Raw genomic sequence first — 16748 nt, 5'->3', positions numbered from 1 at the left:
ATGATGTTTAATAATTTCATTCTCAGAGATGTTTTTGAACCTGTGAAGTGTATTTGCACACAGTATGAGAACAGGACAAGAGGAAGAAGACAACAAAAGGAGATACACCTGTCAGAATCCAGAGGATAATGAGCTAAACCTTCAATGAAACCAAAACAATAACAACTGACTGTTGCTTATAATTGCTGCACATCACATCGAGTCGCTCCAGTAAAAAGAAAGAAGTGTGGAAGCGAACACATAACACAGCTGGTAAACAAATAATGACAATTTCTATAAGAAAACTGTGTGGATAGGTCTCCCTTGAAAAGATGGTTCTATAATTGTTGTACAAGAACTTGAGGCAGAATTTGTTCACAGTTGCTCTCCGTCTGTAGGACAGTACATGAGCCCACATGGATCGTGCCACTTCTGTTCTGTGACCTGCCTGCAGTGCACGGGTCCGGAGAGAGAGGACTGCTCCAGCTGCCCTGCAACACGGTGACAACCTCTGACATGCAAACACATATATTAAAGAGAAGAAGTCTTATTTATCTTGTCAGTACAACGTAGGCTATTAGAGAAACCCCACCGGCACAGTGTTAATCACTATAAGTACTGATTTTCCACTGGGAGATTTTTAAGTTGAACATCAGCTGATATTAGTGGTTATCAGTTCCTAGATATGGGTTAGAAGAGGCCTGCTTCACCTAGTAGCAGATTAAAACAAAACCAATTGATAATGGCCATTTAATGGACTGATAACTGCGTTAAGACATACCTACTATTCAGTGCTGCTTCTTATTTAAAAGGACAACAGTTGCACCTAAATGATGTGTTTTATTTGACTAATGTCAGTGGCTGAGGCAGATTTTTCATGTTCATTGTTAACCTCCTTCCCTCCTTTAGGTTATTCGATGATGGCAGCTGTGTGATCCGTTGCCAGCTGGGGCGTTATGCCATGGAGAGGCAGTGCCACCTCTGTCACCACACCTGCAAAGAGTGCTCTGACCAGGGTCCTGAACACTGCACCAGCTGCGACACAGGTACCTTACCTGGTCCAGAATTAAAAACACTATTTTTAAATGATGAAAGGCTCAGACAACCAAAACACCGTGACGATTTTCCTTACACAGGATCAGTTAGTGCGGATTTTTTAAAATACGATACAAGATATTTGTAATGATAACCATATTATTCGTAAAACATCTATATACACATTACGTGAATCAGACTTAATGGTTGATAATTGGTTTGTAAACCTTGACATTAGTTGCATGTCTATTATAAAGTTGCAAATGATGATTATAACATCTTGTTCAATTATTAATAAATACATTGTAAAGCATCTATAAACATTATTTAGATATATAAATCAAAATGTAATGGGTATCGTCTCGTATCAGCTATAATACAATATATAATTTACACAAACTGTTAAATTATACATCGAAATTATAGCATTTTCAGTAATAAGTTATCAATTAATAGTGTGTTAATATAATGATAACTATCGACTCATTGTTCACAGTAACTATTTGACGGTAGTTAATATATAGCTTTACCAGCTTTATCTTACAGGTTGCTTTTATCAGAAGGTGCACAGTGTTCAAAACACATTCATCTAGCTGTAGCTGCAGTGTCAGTGAATCGTGCTTTTTCGTGACATCACATGGATCAAGCCTCGGCTCATTTATGCCAGACTCCACCAATCTATCCTCTGAAGGTAAATGAATGTAATTAAAGCTGTAATTCAGCCGAGGCCTGCTGATAGATGTGCTGAAAAGGGAAATCATTCATTTGTTCTTTGTATCCTCATACCGAGGTCACTGCACATCTCTCAGGGTGAAGCTCAGTCAAAAGACAAGCTGCATTTAGATTTCACGTCAATTAATACATCCTCTCGCCTTCTGCTAAGGTTTGTAACCCTGCTGAGGATCAAAAGACAAAAAAAAGTTGTTCCTCAGTGTGAAAAAAAACTTTATTATAAAACCCGGATGATTAAAGGCTCACAGCTGTCGAAATATCAACTTTCAGCAGGTTGTAAAAACGGTGTTTATCACAGAGTCACAGACAGTGTTATGGCTGTCAGAGTGAATGTATTTACACTGGGGAGATTCTGTTACGCACGCACTCACCTACACACCGCCAAGGAGGAGATTAACACCAGATTTCTCTCTCTCTCCCCCTCACGTGTGCACACACACTCTTAATTAGGCTGCAAGTTTGTCAGACTGTGTTTGCAAATGTGGTTCCATTTAATTGCAGGTCTGTCTGAGGCTCAATGAGACATAACAATAATAACATGGAGAAACCCTCCATCTGTCACTCCCCGTGTCATTTCTCAAAGAAAACAACCACACACACACACACACACACACACACACACACACACACACACACACACACACACACACACACACACACACACACACACACACACACACACACACACACACACACACACACACACACACACACACACACACACACACACACACACACACACACACACACACACACACACACACACACACACACCATGTATACATCACTTCAGGGGACATTACATTGACTTACATGCATTTCCTGGAGCCTTATCCTAAACTTAACCATAACCAACACATGCCTAACCCTAACCCTTACCCTTAACCTTACCCTTACCCTAAACCTAACCAAGTCTTCACCCTAAAATGAATGATTCCCCTCATGGGGACCTCAATGTTGTCCCCATAAGGGAGGCGAGTCCCCACACGTGACTGTGTAAACAGATGTAGGTCCCCACAAGTATAGTAATGCTAGGCCACACACACACACACACACACACACACACACACACACACACACACACACACACACACACACACACACACACACACACACACACACACACACACACACACACACACACACACACACACACACACACACACACACACACACACACACACACACACACACACACACACACACACACACACACACACACACACACACACACACACACACACACACACACACACACGTTCTCACTCCCATCCCGTCATATATTGACGGACGGTCAGGCCCCCTCCCCGTCGCTATATTACGTACAGGGTACCTCTTGCCCGTCAGGCTTCTACGGGCAGAGCGTCCCATAGACCTTCATTGCGGACAGCGGACCCCTTGACCGTCAGGCTTCTACGGGCAGGGCGTCCCATAGACCTTCATAATGCCTATTTTAAGGTTCATTTGGCCATTAAAATGCGTTTTGTGCAGTACATGTACATGATGTTTAGTTTGCTAGTTATGACGAAGATTACTTCATGAATGTGTACACATTCATGGTTGCTAAGGTGGTTGCTATGGACGCTGCAACAGCTCCCAGACCAGTGACGTGATCAACAACAATGGCCAACCTTCTTGTTATTCTCGGTGGAAAATGCCTATTTTAAGGTTCATTTGGCCATTAAAATGCGTTTTGATGTCATTTTATGCGAGTAATGAGTTTTTATTTCTTATTATTTGTGCAGTACATGTACATGATGTTTAGTTTGCTAGTTATGACGAAGATTACTTCATGAATGCTAACGTTTTTTTGGTGGAAATGTGTTTTTTCACAGCAAAGTCACCCTCTGTACTTGGATTTATTGGGAGAATCTAAAGGCAAAAACATCCCAAATATTCATTTAGGTCTTTATTGTAGACCTTTAGTGTTGCCGTCTGTGAGGAAAATACATGGGGCTCAGAGCCTCGTATTTTTAAAATATTTTTTTCCTTCTAATTTGTTATTCTTTTCAAAATAACACACTGTTATTTACTCACCAATAACACACAATTATCCTTGCTTTTATTTATTGGTTTAATTCCATAATCTCGGTCTTTTTTGGCGTTCGTCAGGAACTGAATTTCAAAATAAAAATAACCGGAAACAGACGTAGCATTTCGAGCGATTACCCAAGATTCTCAGCTACGCTGATTGGATGTTTTAGCCGCAATGCATGCTGGGATTTGGTGTTTATGTTATATGAAATCCGGAAAACATTTTAAAAGAATAAAATAATACTTAATTCCGAGTGCTCTTGCTTTTCTCTTTGAAAGTCATCACATAACGGCATTGTAATACACGGTTCGGCTGCATTAAATATTACAGATCTGCCGTAGTTCTTTATTTATAGCGCCCTGATGAGAAGACCTTTGGAAAAACTGAAGAAATGCCGCCGAAACTGAATACTTGACGTGGATCATAAATATATCAACAATTAAAAAACATCTTCAATTTCTCTTCACACAATACGTCTCCTTGCAGTATCAACACTAATTCGGCTGACTTTTACGTTTGATATAATTCATAGATAGGTTATATTTACACCATAACGGTGCACAGCTGATATAAAAGGACTTGTAGTTTTTAAAGATATTACTGATTTGAATTGGATTGAATTTTGAATGTAAGAATGTAAATACTGAGTCTGAAATAGTATAGCAATATGCTGTAAAATTATGTGAAAGCATGAATAAAACTACACATCTTCAGATGTTGTACATACAAGTGTCTGTGTGTACCTTGTGTGCACCGCCTAGTGGTTAAAGCACGTTATTGAATTATTGTTTTTGTGTGTTATATTTGATTAAACAAATATTAAGAGTACATATACTTTCATAGGGGGAAAGTAGAAGGTCTGTGATAGAAATATAGAATATAAAAAATCAAGAAGATACTATAAGTGATCTCTTCAATAAAAAAGTTTAGTGCAGGATGTACAAAGATATTACTAGGAGGAGGTGCAAAACAGAAAAACGAATTAACCTTTATTTAAACATTAAATAACAGATTAAGGTCTTCTTTTAAATAAGAAAAAAACTTTGGGGGTATCTATCTACAGATAAATATTAAGCCTGACAAAGTACTTAACGTCTAATATATTGCTTTCCTGCAATGTTAACTATGTTGAAGCACTTATTTTAACTGATATTATACATATGGATTATACTCTTATGTATGTAGATAGAATAAGAAATGTGCAGAATATGACAGTTTAATGGTGGAGGTACACACATATTGATAGATGTCTTGTAATGCACGGTCGACCTGTCACCCAAATTTTTCATTCATTTCATAACTACACCGTAGTTGTGTATATGATATGTCAATAAACCTTTAAAATCTTGAAATCTTGAAAGGGATGTGCAAAATAGCCATAATATACAGTCTTTAATTAACTATTAGTAGAGAATAACGAGTAATTAATATACTTTATTACTCGTTTCCATTAATGTCAATTGCAGATACATGTTTAGTCTTCTCAAGCACCAACTATCAAATATCTCTCCTGATTGTTGGCACTTGACAATCACCTTCCCTGAATTGTACTCAGGTGTAACTAAAGTCTGATTTAAGGGTTGTTTATATTTCACATCATTAATCAGAATCTGCAAAGTAACTCAAATAAGTGTAGTGGAGTAAAAATACCAGGTTAACCTCTGAATTGTAGTGGAGTAGAATTACAAAGTATCAATGAGCTGTCATGTAGGTATATATTAATGCTATATATTAATGCTGCGCATTATGGACAGCGATTTTCACCCATTTATTAATGATATGTGTTACATTTGATAACACCAATGTGTTTAATACTGGCAACTTCTAATTGTGGGAAAAACGAAAACGTTCAGTAGAGACGTCCCATAGAACATTTTGCGAAACACAATAGTGTAGTGTGTAGTTCTGGGGGGCGTTCGATTCCAGTTTTGGATAGTCTGGCATGGTTTCGTTCCATTTCAAACAGCTGTTTGACGCTGCGTAACCTTGGCGCACTGCCACTCCAACATCCAATCCCAGACCTTGAAGAGTAATCACGGGGACTGTAGTCCTAAACGATAGCTGGGGATTATGGGTAGTGGAGTGTCTTCGGCCATCCTAAACTCAAAAATGTTGACAATCGCAATGATGCTCGAAATGTCCCTTATAGGCCTACGTCTGTTTCCGGTTATTTTTATTTTGAAATTCAGTTCCTGACGAACACCAAAAAAGACCGAGATTATGGAATTAAACCAATAAATAAAAGCAAGGATAATTGTGTGTTATTGGTGAGTAAATAACAGTGTGTTATTTTGAAAAGAATAACAAATTAGAAGGAAAAAAAGATTTTAAAAATACGAGGCTCTGAGCCCCATGTATTTTCCTCACAGACGGCAACACTAAAGGTCTACAATAAAGACCTAAATGAATATTTGGGATGTTCTTGCCTTTAGATTCTCCCAATAAGTCCAAGTACAGAGGGTGACAAATTTGCTGTGAAAAAACACATTTCCACCAAAAAAATGTTAGCATTCATGAAGTAATCTTCGTCATAACTAGCAAACTAAACATCATGTACATGTACTGCACAAATAATCAGAAATAAAAACTCATTACTCGCATAAAATGACATCAAAACGCATTTTAATGGCCAAATGAACCTTAAAATAGGCATTTTCCACCGAGAATAACACGAAGGTTGGCCATTGTTGTTGATCACTGGTCTGAGAGCTGTTGCAGCGTCCATAGCAACCACCTTAGCAACCATGAATGTGTACACATTCATGAAGTAATCTTCGTCATAACTAGCAAACTAAACATCATGTACATGTTGCACAAATAATCAGAAATAAAAACTCATTACTCGCAATAAAATGACATCAAAACACATTTTAATGGCCAAATGAACCTTAAAATAGGCATTTTCCACCGAGAATAACACGAAGGTTGGCCATCGTTGTTGATCACGTGGTCTATGAAGGTCTATGGGACGCCCTGCCCGTAGAAGCCTGATGGTCAAGGGGTCCGCTGTCCGCAATGAAGGTCTATGGGACGCCCCTGCCCGTAGAAGCCTGACGGGCAAGGGGTACCCTGTACGTAATATAGCGACGGGGAGGGGCCCTGACCGTCCGTCAATATGTGACGGGATGGGAGTGAGAACGTGTTGCACACACACACACACACACACACACACACACACACACACACACACACACACACACACCACACACACACACACACACGCACACACACACACACACACACACACACACACACACACACACACACACACACACACACACACACACACACACACACACACACACACACACACACACACACACACACACACACACACACACATTTGATACTGACTTTTGATAGTAATCTGGAGTCTTAAATTCCTCTGTCTCTAGAGGAGGGGAAGAATGAAATAACTGCATTACAGAGAACAAGGGAAGAGGTGAGAACAAGAAAAGAGATAACATAGAGACATTTTAGTTTCATTTTTATGAAGAAAATGAATACTGTAATTGTGAGATAAACCACTGCTAAACAGTTGATATTGACATTAAAGTATCAGTCAAAATGTATTGAGTGTTCTTAATGTAGTTGGGGTTGTACTAATTTAAATGGCCAAGTCCTTTTAATATGTGCAATAATAAAAGCTTTCCAGCGTTCACACATTGAGACCGAATGTGTTTGACATTCTATAATGAATATTTAAGTTGCTCACACTGTTGTTTATTCATCTCTTCCAAAATTCAAGTTGAGTCACAGAATCAGATTATAATTCAAATTCATACATAAAACGTGCACTAAGGATGAGCAATAATGTCTGAATTAATTTAATCTATTCTAAAAATAAAACAGAAGAAGGAAAAAGAACATAATCAAGAGAGAAAAGTTCACACGAGCAATATGAAAACCATGGATTCGGGAATTATAAACCTAAAGAAAAATAATTCAATTTTTTTTTAAATGTAAGATTTAAGGAGACGTATTAGAAATGTCAACGAGTGGAATTCAAGCCACTTTTATCCAGATACAGTGCGTGGTTTTAAAGTACAAACACCAGTTTTATCGATTAAGTGGTATAGCATTTTTAACATAATGAATAGTGGTTGCTTATAAAATGTTTGCTTCCATACTTAATTTCTACTCAGTTTCTTTCACATTGCCTCACTGTGAATATGTATTTTTTCAAAAAAGCTCATGTTTATATAATGTCTTTAAAAAAAATGTTTACCTGCAGTAAAATGTGGCTGCTGTAACATTGTCAATCAATGTTTATATAGTGAATAACAGACAACATGTGTATTAGTGGGGTGTTTCTGTAATTGTATGTGTTAGACTGGCTCATTTGTTGTTGATTTCCTCTTCTATTTTTGCTCCCTCTAGATAAGTTTAATGTGGCAAGGTACCTCTTCCACAACCAGTGTCGGGATGTCTGTCCAGAGGGGTTCTTCCACTCACGATGGAGACGGTGTGAGGCTTGTCCCGCAGACTGCATCATCTGTTCATCCGCAGATCACTGCCTCCACTGCGGCCCAGGACACCAGCTCAGAGACAGCAAGTGCGTCCCCTTGGAGTGCAGCGCAGGTGAGAGGGCCACACACTTTGTTTACTCTCTTTGACTAACTCAACTATGTACAGCACAGTATTTAAGTAATGTTGTATTACACATTAAGTATGAAAAAGAATGCCAGTTACGTCAGTGGTATCCAACCTTCTCCCTTAAAGGTCACCTATTATTCAAAATGCACTTTTAGATGTCTTACATACATAAATATGTGTCCCCGGGGTGTAAGGTGACTCTCAAAGTGTCCGAAAATACAAAAAAAAAGAAAGAAAAGAAAACAGCGGTACAATGGAGCTGATCCAGATTTGCTGCGGTCATGACGACATTATTAAAAATGTGGGCTGGCTTTACACCCACGGCACTATCAGAAACGTCGCTGTATCAGAAACAATGCCCGACTGTTTTGGAAGTAATATGGTCTGTGTTTACATTAGCAAGCATCGCTAACACTCAGAGCTATCGCTGTACTCGAGAGAGTATGTGTAAAGCAGTCGGATATACAAATGTACTCACCTTGTGGTAAACCCGCGAGAGAGAAAGAGTTTGAGCTCCGTACTGTTTCAGAAATAATGCTTGATGTGGCGTTTAAACACAGCAGCATTTAGCTGAGAATCTGGGTAGAATTCTCTTTCTACAGAGCAAGAATCAGCGTTTCTCTAACAGGGCTGAAATAGAGGGCATGGCTATGGGTGATCTGCAAAATACTTAAAGTGGACCTATCATGCTATATTTTAATAATATATTGTAGGGCCATACCTATACAAAACATGTCTGTGAAGTTTTTTTTCAAAATACCAAACAGATCATGCATTTTAGCCATGCCTCATTTCGCTCTATTTGCTCTATTCCAGCCCTGTCTTCACAAGGGCTGATTCTGTGGCAAATGCGCTGCAGCTTACCACGCCCCCCTGCAAAGGAGGGGGCGAGGCACGAGTGTCATGTTAACATGCTGTTACCATGCTGTTACCATGCTGTTACCATGCTGTTACCATGCTGTTACCATGCTGTTAGCATGCCACGCAACCTCTCATTCCCCTGATAGGTGGAGAGTTGCCCATATACAGTAGGCGGAGCACCCCTTTTCTGACGTCAGAACAATTTCAAATCTGTATCAATCTGTATCAGATCCGTTAAAGCCCTGTTTTTAGAGATTTGGGTATGGAGGAAAAGAGACAGAGTTGTGTTTTCTGACACTTGGTGAGTTCCCTGACACACCGGGGACACATATTCATGTATAAAAGACGTACAAAATGCATTTTGCATGATAGGTCCCCTTTAATTAATAGACATGTTTTTTATATATATGAGACCTATAATATATGCCTAAAAATAGTATAATAGGAGACCTTTAAGAGTAGGAAGTGAAGTGAGAGAGGAATGAAATAAATACATAAATAAAGGCCAACTGTTACAAAGTTGTCTTACACCCCTTAAGAGCAAGCTTCGCGACCCCTGTAAATATTTTGCGACTCCTACTGCGAGTGGGAACCAGTTCAGCAAAGTTCAGCAATGTTGACTAAATAAAGATTTTGAGCATGATTTTAGCTTCTGCCACTATTCAGCACCCCTGTCACAGAGCTGGGCCAAACATGCAGCACAGTGACCTCATTTTAAGAATTGAAGTATTCAAATTCAAATACAAAATATGCCGAAAGAAAATATGCCAAAACCCAGGGCTCTTTGGGCTTCTTTGAATTTGAGACATGGTAAAATGTAGGGTTTTAAGCTCCTCAGGATAACAGATAGTTTGTAACGTTATAAGGATCAAGTTTAGCAATTAAGCAATCTTCATTTATTATGTGATGTTGAATGTTTGAGCTAAATACAAAACAAAGAACATATTTAATAAGGGAACAAAAGAAAATTCAAGATTTGACAAATACAGTTATCTGTTCAACTAAAGACGCTTTACTGAATTTGTTTACTATCCACAGGCAGATCGTGAAAGTCAAACACACTTATCTCATCGTATGAGATCAAATATGAAGGCCAGCCAAAGGAGGATTGAAAAAAAGCTGAAACGCTTTAAACAAGATGTTTCGTTTTGTTTTGAGATATTTCCGATAAAGAGGAGAGGTGAAGAGAGTTCCAGCTTCACAGCATTTAATGTGAGAGGAAGTTGAAGGTTAATGATGAAAGTTTGTGTGTGAGGATATAAAATGTATGAGTGTCAGGAAGAGACTGAATTCTCCTCATATGTAGCAGGCAGGTCTCAACAGGCTTCATAGGCAGCTTTAACTCAGTATGCGTAATATATAACTACAGCTATTCATTTGGCAGTTTTGCTTTTCTCTCCTCCTGCCTTTGTTCTCTTCTCTTATGCAGAGCCATGACACCACATTGATATATGTGATATGCACATAACAAATAAACATCACAAAAAGAAGCTCAAATGTAAATAGATGGGAAAGTTATTCTGAATTAAGTCAAGCACCGTAAACTGGTAACAATTAATGACAAAAGGTAACTGTGTTTTCCTGTATTGAGCAATTCACATGAACTCACATACTTTTCACAAATGGACATATGCTGGGATTGGGACAAATTGGGATCAATACAGTTCTATCTTATCTTATGCTATTTAATCATCATTATTTTCTTTTGTGTTTCCTTCAGGTCAGGTTGCAGATGCAGACGCAGAAGACTGTGTCCCCTGTGACGTGGGCTGCAAGCAGTGTGAACGCAGTAAGTAGACCTCACCTTTGTCTCACTCCCCTCTGTCTCACTTTTTTCCCTTCATCATCAATCAGGTGTGGGACTAAAACGAAATACACTATAGCTTCAGCAGCAGCTATACTGTATGCCACACCACAACATCTGGCAGACATAGTCACTGCCAGATGTTGTATGTTTTCCCCATTTAAATACTTTTTATTGTAATCCTTAGGAGTGAGATACAGTTAGAGATAAGGGAAGATTGTTTACAGTACTAAATCTTTTTCACAACTGTCAGGTGGGCTGACTGCATTTAATAATGATGCTGCCACTGATCGTTGTTGCACCTCTCTCTTTCATTGCAGATAAATCATCCTTATTGGACTTAAATAAGTCCTAACAACTGAGCTTGGTTATTAAAATACAATTTGTTTTGCAATTAATGAGCATTTTGTTTATTCTCATAAGCCTCATTCATTAGGGAAGTCATTTAGACAAACGAAGGACCATCTCTTACAGGTGCAGTGCACTTTTTGCAGGAGGAACACTACCAGAATATTTACATCAGAGGTAGATGTTGCCGGTAATTATTTGTGCTTTCACTGCTGTTTCCTTCCACTATGTTAAATACATATCAAAATCAATATACAGCTAAACAGGATGCTGAAAGGCATTTTTTCTAAAATGGTGATGTGATTAAGATGCGTTGTATTTTCTTGAAAGTGTGAAATGTGAAAACGTATGAAGTAAATCAGTATTAAATCACCATAAATTGAATTCCTTATGCTCTCTCACCTCACCCTGTCAGACCAAGCCACATGAAGACCAGAGCACTTCCTTTTCCCAGAAACTCTTACCGACATACCATAGAAAGTTGTTGTTGTGCTGAACTAGTCTGAGGTGGAGACGGGTTATTATGTCATTATGAATTCTGGGTGGAATATCTGTCTTCACTCTCACCCCCACCCCCACCGTAGCCTCCCTGCCACCCACCCTCTCTTAGTGATCACAATTCTCCAAGCTAAATAAGTCAGTCAGCAGATTAGAGATTTGCGATGATTGGCCCTGTGACGACGTGATGCTGCGGGCTAAAGTGAAGAGGAAACATGATGAAACAAATGAAACAAACATGTAGTGTCTGGAAGCTTATGAGTGCATGCTTATAATACAGTACGTCCTCACTCTGCATTTCTAAGCATGAAAGCCAGCAAAATGACTGTAAAGACATGTTTGGAATAAAGGCAGTTTTGGGTGACACCCACATTTTGTGGGTCTAGTTTGCGGTTAGGATTAAAGTGTAGTTCTTTAATTACATTTTGGTTTACATATGGTTAGAATAAAGACATACAGCGTTTTGTATTTATATAAAGTTTACCACTAAATGGTATCATCATCTTTTTAGGCATGGTTTTAGAGAAATGCAACACATTTTGGTTTCAATAAGGCACCAAAACTAATAAAACTAAAAACTCTATATGTTCTCTGAGGCCAAACATTTGCACAAGAGATTTGGCTTTTGACTATTTTTTGGGTGAACTACTATGAGGTTAGGTTGACACGTTTGTGAATGGACTGTTTTGAGTTTGTAGTTGTCTCTACCAGCAGCCCCCTCCTCAGCTCTTCCTCCCCTCAAATATCTTCAGGGTTTCTTTTTAAATCATCATCAGTTATTATTACCCATCCTCCTTAAACATAGGATGAAGGTTTTCGCCTGTCTTTTCCTGCTAAAGTGTTTTAGAGGGGAGCTTTCCTTCAAATGAACAGATTCATAAAGAGGGTGTCATGAGCTTATCAGATTGTAAAGCACCTTGCAATTTTGATATTGGCTACATCAAATAAATTGGCTTGACTTGGCACTGAGTAACTTAGAGAATTGCACTTGCCTAATACCCCAACCGTAAGAGCTCTACCAGGCTGGTAAATCCACCAGAATAGTTTTTATCTGAAAAGAAGACCTTCATTATCGATGCCCTCCTGTCACATGGCTCCATATCTTCCGCTGCAGTTTTGTGTGCTCTTCAGAGTTCATCTTTACTCTGAACTTTACCAATCCTCTTCTCTGGGGTTCTTTGCCCTTACTTCTTTCATTCCTTAATTTACAACAGCTTAATATGCTTCATTGATGAGGTAGTTTTCAAGACAAGATTATACGCATCCTGTGCAATGCAGTGTGATTTGTTGACTTTGTTTCTATATGTACTACTTTGTATCTGTATTAGTCATATCAATCTTCAGTTCAAAAAATAGCCTTCGCTCTGGTTCTGTACTCTTTCTGCTCAGAGGCCGTCGGCATGCTGAAGCTCATCCCACCTCCAGCTCTCAGCGGTGCGGCTCATATCAGTGTTTGACAAAATCTGCCTTTCTCATGAATGTTTTGCTTCACTACACTCTCACAATGCTTCTGTGTTATCCTCATCAGCAATCAACTCATCAAACACTTCTTGATAAACACACGTTCTCACACAGAAGCGATGATTTGTGATAGTAGTATGACGTTCATCCATTCCCACTCCTGACTGTGTAGCACTTCATATTTCTGACACTGGGTGCTAATCACCTACATGTGTGATTGTATGCATATTCATGTACATTATGTGAAAGCCCCAGATGTAGCTTGTGAGTGCATGTTGACTAAATGTGTGTGTGAGAGTTGCACATTCCACAAGTGCATACTCCAGGATGTGTATGCCAGTTTAAATTCTGCTGAAATCCCCCCCTCCCCTGGCTTTCACAGTTAATATTTATGCAGGAGCTATTTTCTCGCTTCACATAGACACAGCCTGGAGGCATGATTTCCGGCTCCACTGTCCCTCCCACCTTTCCTTTGTCCCAATCTCTCTCTGTATGAGTAATTGCTTTTGCAGGTAGTGGCTTGTCGACTGCATTGAAGTGCAAACCAGTGCAGTGTTAAGTTATAGGTGCTGGAAGAAGCCAGAGAGAGGAATGGGGTGTGGGGGTCGATGGAGGCTTTTCTGGAGAGCATGAATGTCAATAGGGAAAGTCTGGAGAAGGGGCTTTTTTTAGTAGTTATTTCCACCTCTCTCTCTCTCTGTCTTTCTCTATCTCGGCTCCTGTCTGATCCTATCTTTCTCTTCCTCTTGCCCCCCTTCTCGCCCCCAAAGTCCTTGGAGATGTTTTGACATCTTTGGACTATTGGATGACAAGGTGGCGCTTCATCAGTTACCAGCTGGATGATTTTGATTGACAGCAGGAATTCATAATTTGGAAGGAAAATGAACTTCCTCCCTTGGTGTGAACCAAAACAGCCCCTCAAAAACACCTGGATTACTTATTTATATCCCTTGCATAGGTTTTCAACTCTATAATCACAGAAAACAACAACACCAACAGCAAATATGCAACTGTTTTACATAACACTTCACTCACTTTATTTGAGTTGTATACACCTACACTCACACACAGACAAAACCCAAACACACACAGTACAACAGAGCATCATGCCTTCTGACTTTTTCGTATATGAGAGAAACTAACAGTCATTATTGATGTAAACTAAAACTCTTTGACTTTTACTTAAGTTTGACCACTTCCATGTTAGATTTATTTGCTAGTTCATCATTGATCACATTCACAAGGATCATTGATCCAGGAGTGTCACTCAACTCTATAGAATCTCAACACATTTATTGTGTGTTGTCAGAGTGCCTCCTGCTGGTGTTTAAGGAAACAGTTTTTTTAAAACAGAAACAGCCATGCTGCCTTCGCTGCAGGTAGATGAGATTAATTATGGAGAGAACGTTTTGTAAGTGCAAACAGTGTGAAAAACAACTTTGTATATCTGATTTTAGCAGAAGCTACAACAACTGATATACTTTAGGCTCTCTTTTGCCCTGCCTTTAAGTCCAGAAATCACACAATGCTTGATCTGTTGTTAATAATTTAATTTCTGCTCTTCACCACAGAGGTTTCAAAAGACGAGGCACGGGGGACTGTGTGCCTTAAATGTGAAGATGGCTACTACCAGTAAGTCTCCTAGATTGAGAGTTTCTTTGCACTCACATATTCATAATGTTCTCATATTAATTGGCTAATATATTCTGTCTGCCTGTCTGTCAGGTTAGGCTCAGACTGTCATCAGTCCTGTCCAGATCGGACCTACAATGAGAAGGACAGCATGGTGTGTGCTCCGTGTGAAGACAAACAGTGTGTGATCTGTGACCCGTCTCAGTGCTACTGGTGTGAAGAGGGATTCTACGTCTCTGGTAAAATGTCAACTATTTACAATTTCGGTTTATGCTGTGAATATCAGCTGGATATATTTCTTGGTAAACTGTGATTTGCATCGGATTTTAATCTGTGTTCCTCAGACGACAAGTGTGTGGATCACTGTAAGGAAGGTTTCTATGTGGATGAGGAGAGCCGGGAATGTGAGCCTTGTCACCGCGCCTGTCGTACCTGTGGAGGGCCACAGTATGACGACTGTGACTCCTGCGAGGAGGAACTCACCCTGAAGAACGGGGAGTGTTTAGAGAGCCGACAGCTGGCTTCCTGTCCAGAGAAACAGTTCAGAAACAGTACGGAACATTTTTATTTATCTCAGTATGCTACTAAACATTAGCTACTTGTCTTTACATTTATTTGTAAACTGTAACCAGACCAGACTTAAAAGAAAAGTATTATTGTCAACTACTAAAGCATGTATCATTAGGGTAGCCAATAATACCTCATTTATTCTAGTTTTCATCCCATGGTGGGGTCCTCCCCTCTCATTACTTTCTCTATTCCATGTCAATCATGTCTACATATGTCCTGGTTTCTGTTTGCTGTTAACCATCAGGTCAGGGCGAATGTGAGGTGTGCCACTCCTCCTGTAAGACGTGCTCTGCTGAGGGGAAGGAGGACTGCAACAGCTGCTACTCAGGTAAAATCTTGCTGTCAGTATGCAACAAGACTGAGCCTCTGAAAATATGTTTACTCGGCTTGTCTTCTATGTTTTGACACATAACTTGCGATTTTCTTTCGCTGTCAATATGGATGAAAAGGATACTACCCTAAATGTCAGATTTGAATAAAGTATATCAACAAAAAATACCTAAAATGTTTATATTCAAATATGTACAGTTTGTTTTGAATATTAATAATCACATGTATGCTGAAAAAAAAAAAAAAATGTCCATTACAACTGCAACTTTATTTATTACAACCTCTCAAATCAGTCATTACAACTTGACGAATCTGCTCTGTGGCAGTATACATCGATGAATCTGCGGTCTTGACTTTTGCTACACTTCTTGCGATAAATGTGTCGCAAAAGTAATTTTCACCTGTAGATGTGGGGGGAGGGAGGGGGGTTGGAGCTATCAGAACAACGAGGCTTGGGTCAGTCACAGTCACAGTCAGGTCGAACCGGATGACAGCGGGGCTAACGGCCACCAGTCCGCTGACATGGCGCGTCAATCAACGGTAAGTTTTGCCCATTACTTGCCCAGTATTACTTTGAATATTATTATTGTGATTGAGGATAAAATCCGCTTTGAAGACCACCGTTTTATATCGTGCAGTTTAGCGGCGAAATAACGTCAGTCAGCCAGCTAACGCTAGCTTTGTTGAGTTTATGCTAGCTAAACAAGTAGTGGTTGTAGTCTATACAGCAGTAATTCATATATTATAGCCTACTGCTTTGGCACTAACGGTTGATAACCATTTATGAAAATAAAACCAATTGAACTGTACTGAAATAATGACAAGTTTTATAATTGTCTTGGGCTCCTGCTGTGTTTTTAAAGCCTT

The 16748-nt window shown here is 39.3% G+C and overlaps 1 protein-coding gene across 1 annotated transcript in view; it reads left to right on the top strand.

Annotated features, from left to right (window-relative positions):
- Nucleotides 1-16748, top strand: part of pcsk5b (proprotein convertase subtilisin/kexin type 5b) — an 85874-nt gene that overhangs the window by 53062 nt on the left and 16064 nt on the right. The window contains exons 21-28 of the mRNA XM_034090517.1: nt 378-480; nt 889-1025; nt 8162-8362; nt 10959-11027; nt 14921-14981; nt 15075-15220; nt 15326-15532; nt 15796-15879. Of these exons, the coding sequence (XP_033946408.1) occupies nt 378-480; nt 889-1025; nt 8162-8362; nt 10959-11027; nt 14921-14981; nt 15075-15220; nt 15326-15532; nt 15796-15879 (1008 nt within the window). The remainder of the gene's footprint in view (nt 1-377; nt 481-888; nt 1026-8161; nt 8363-10958; nt 11028-14920; nt 14982-15074; nt 15221-15325; nt 15533-15795; nt 15880-16748) is intronic.

Source organism: Pseudochaenichthys georgianus, chromosome 9 (assembly GCF_902827115.2).
Source record: "Pseudochaenichthys georgianus chromosome 9, fPseGeo1.2, whole genome shotgun sequence".
NCBI classification, from domain to species: Eukaryota; Metazoa; Chordata; class Actinopteri; order Perciformes; family Channichthyidae; genus Pseudochaenichthys; species Pseudochaenichthys georgianus.
This window is presented reverse-complemented; position numbering and strand designations above follow the sequence as displayed.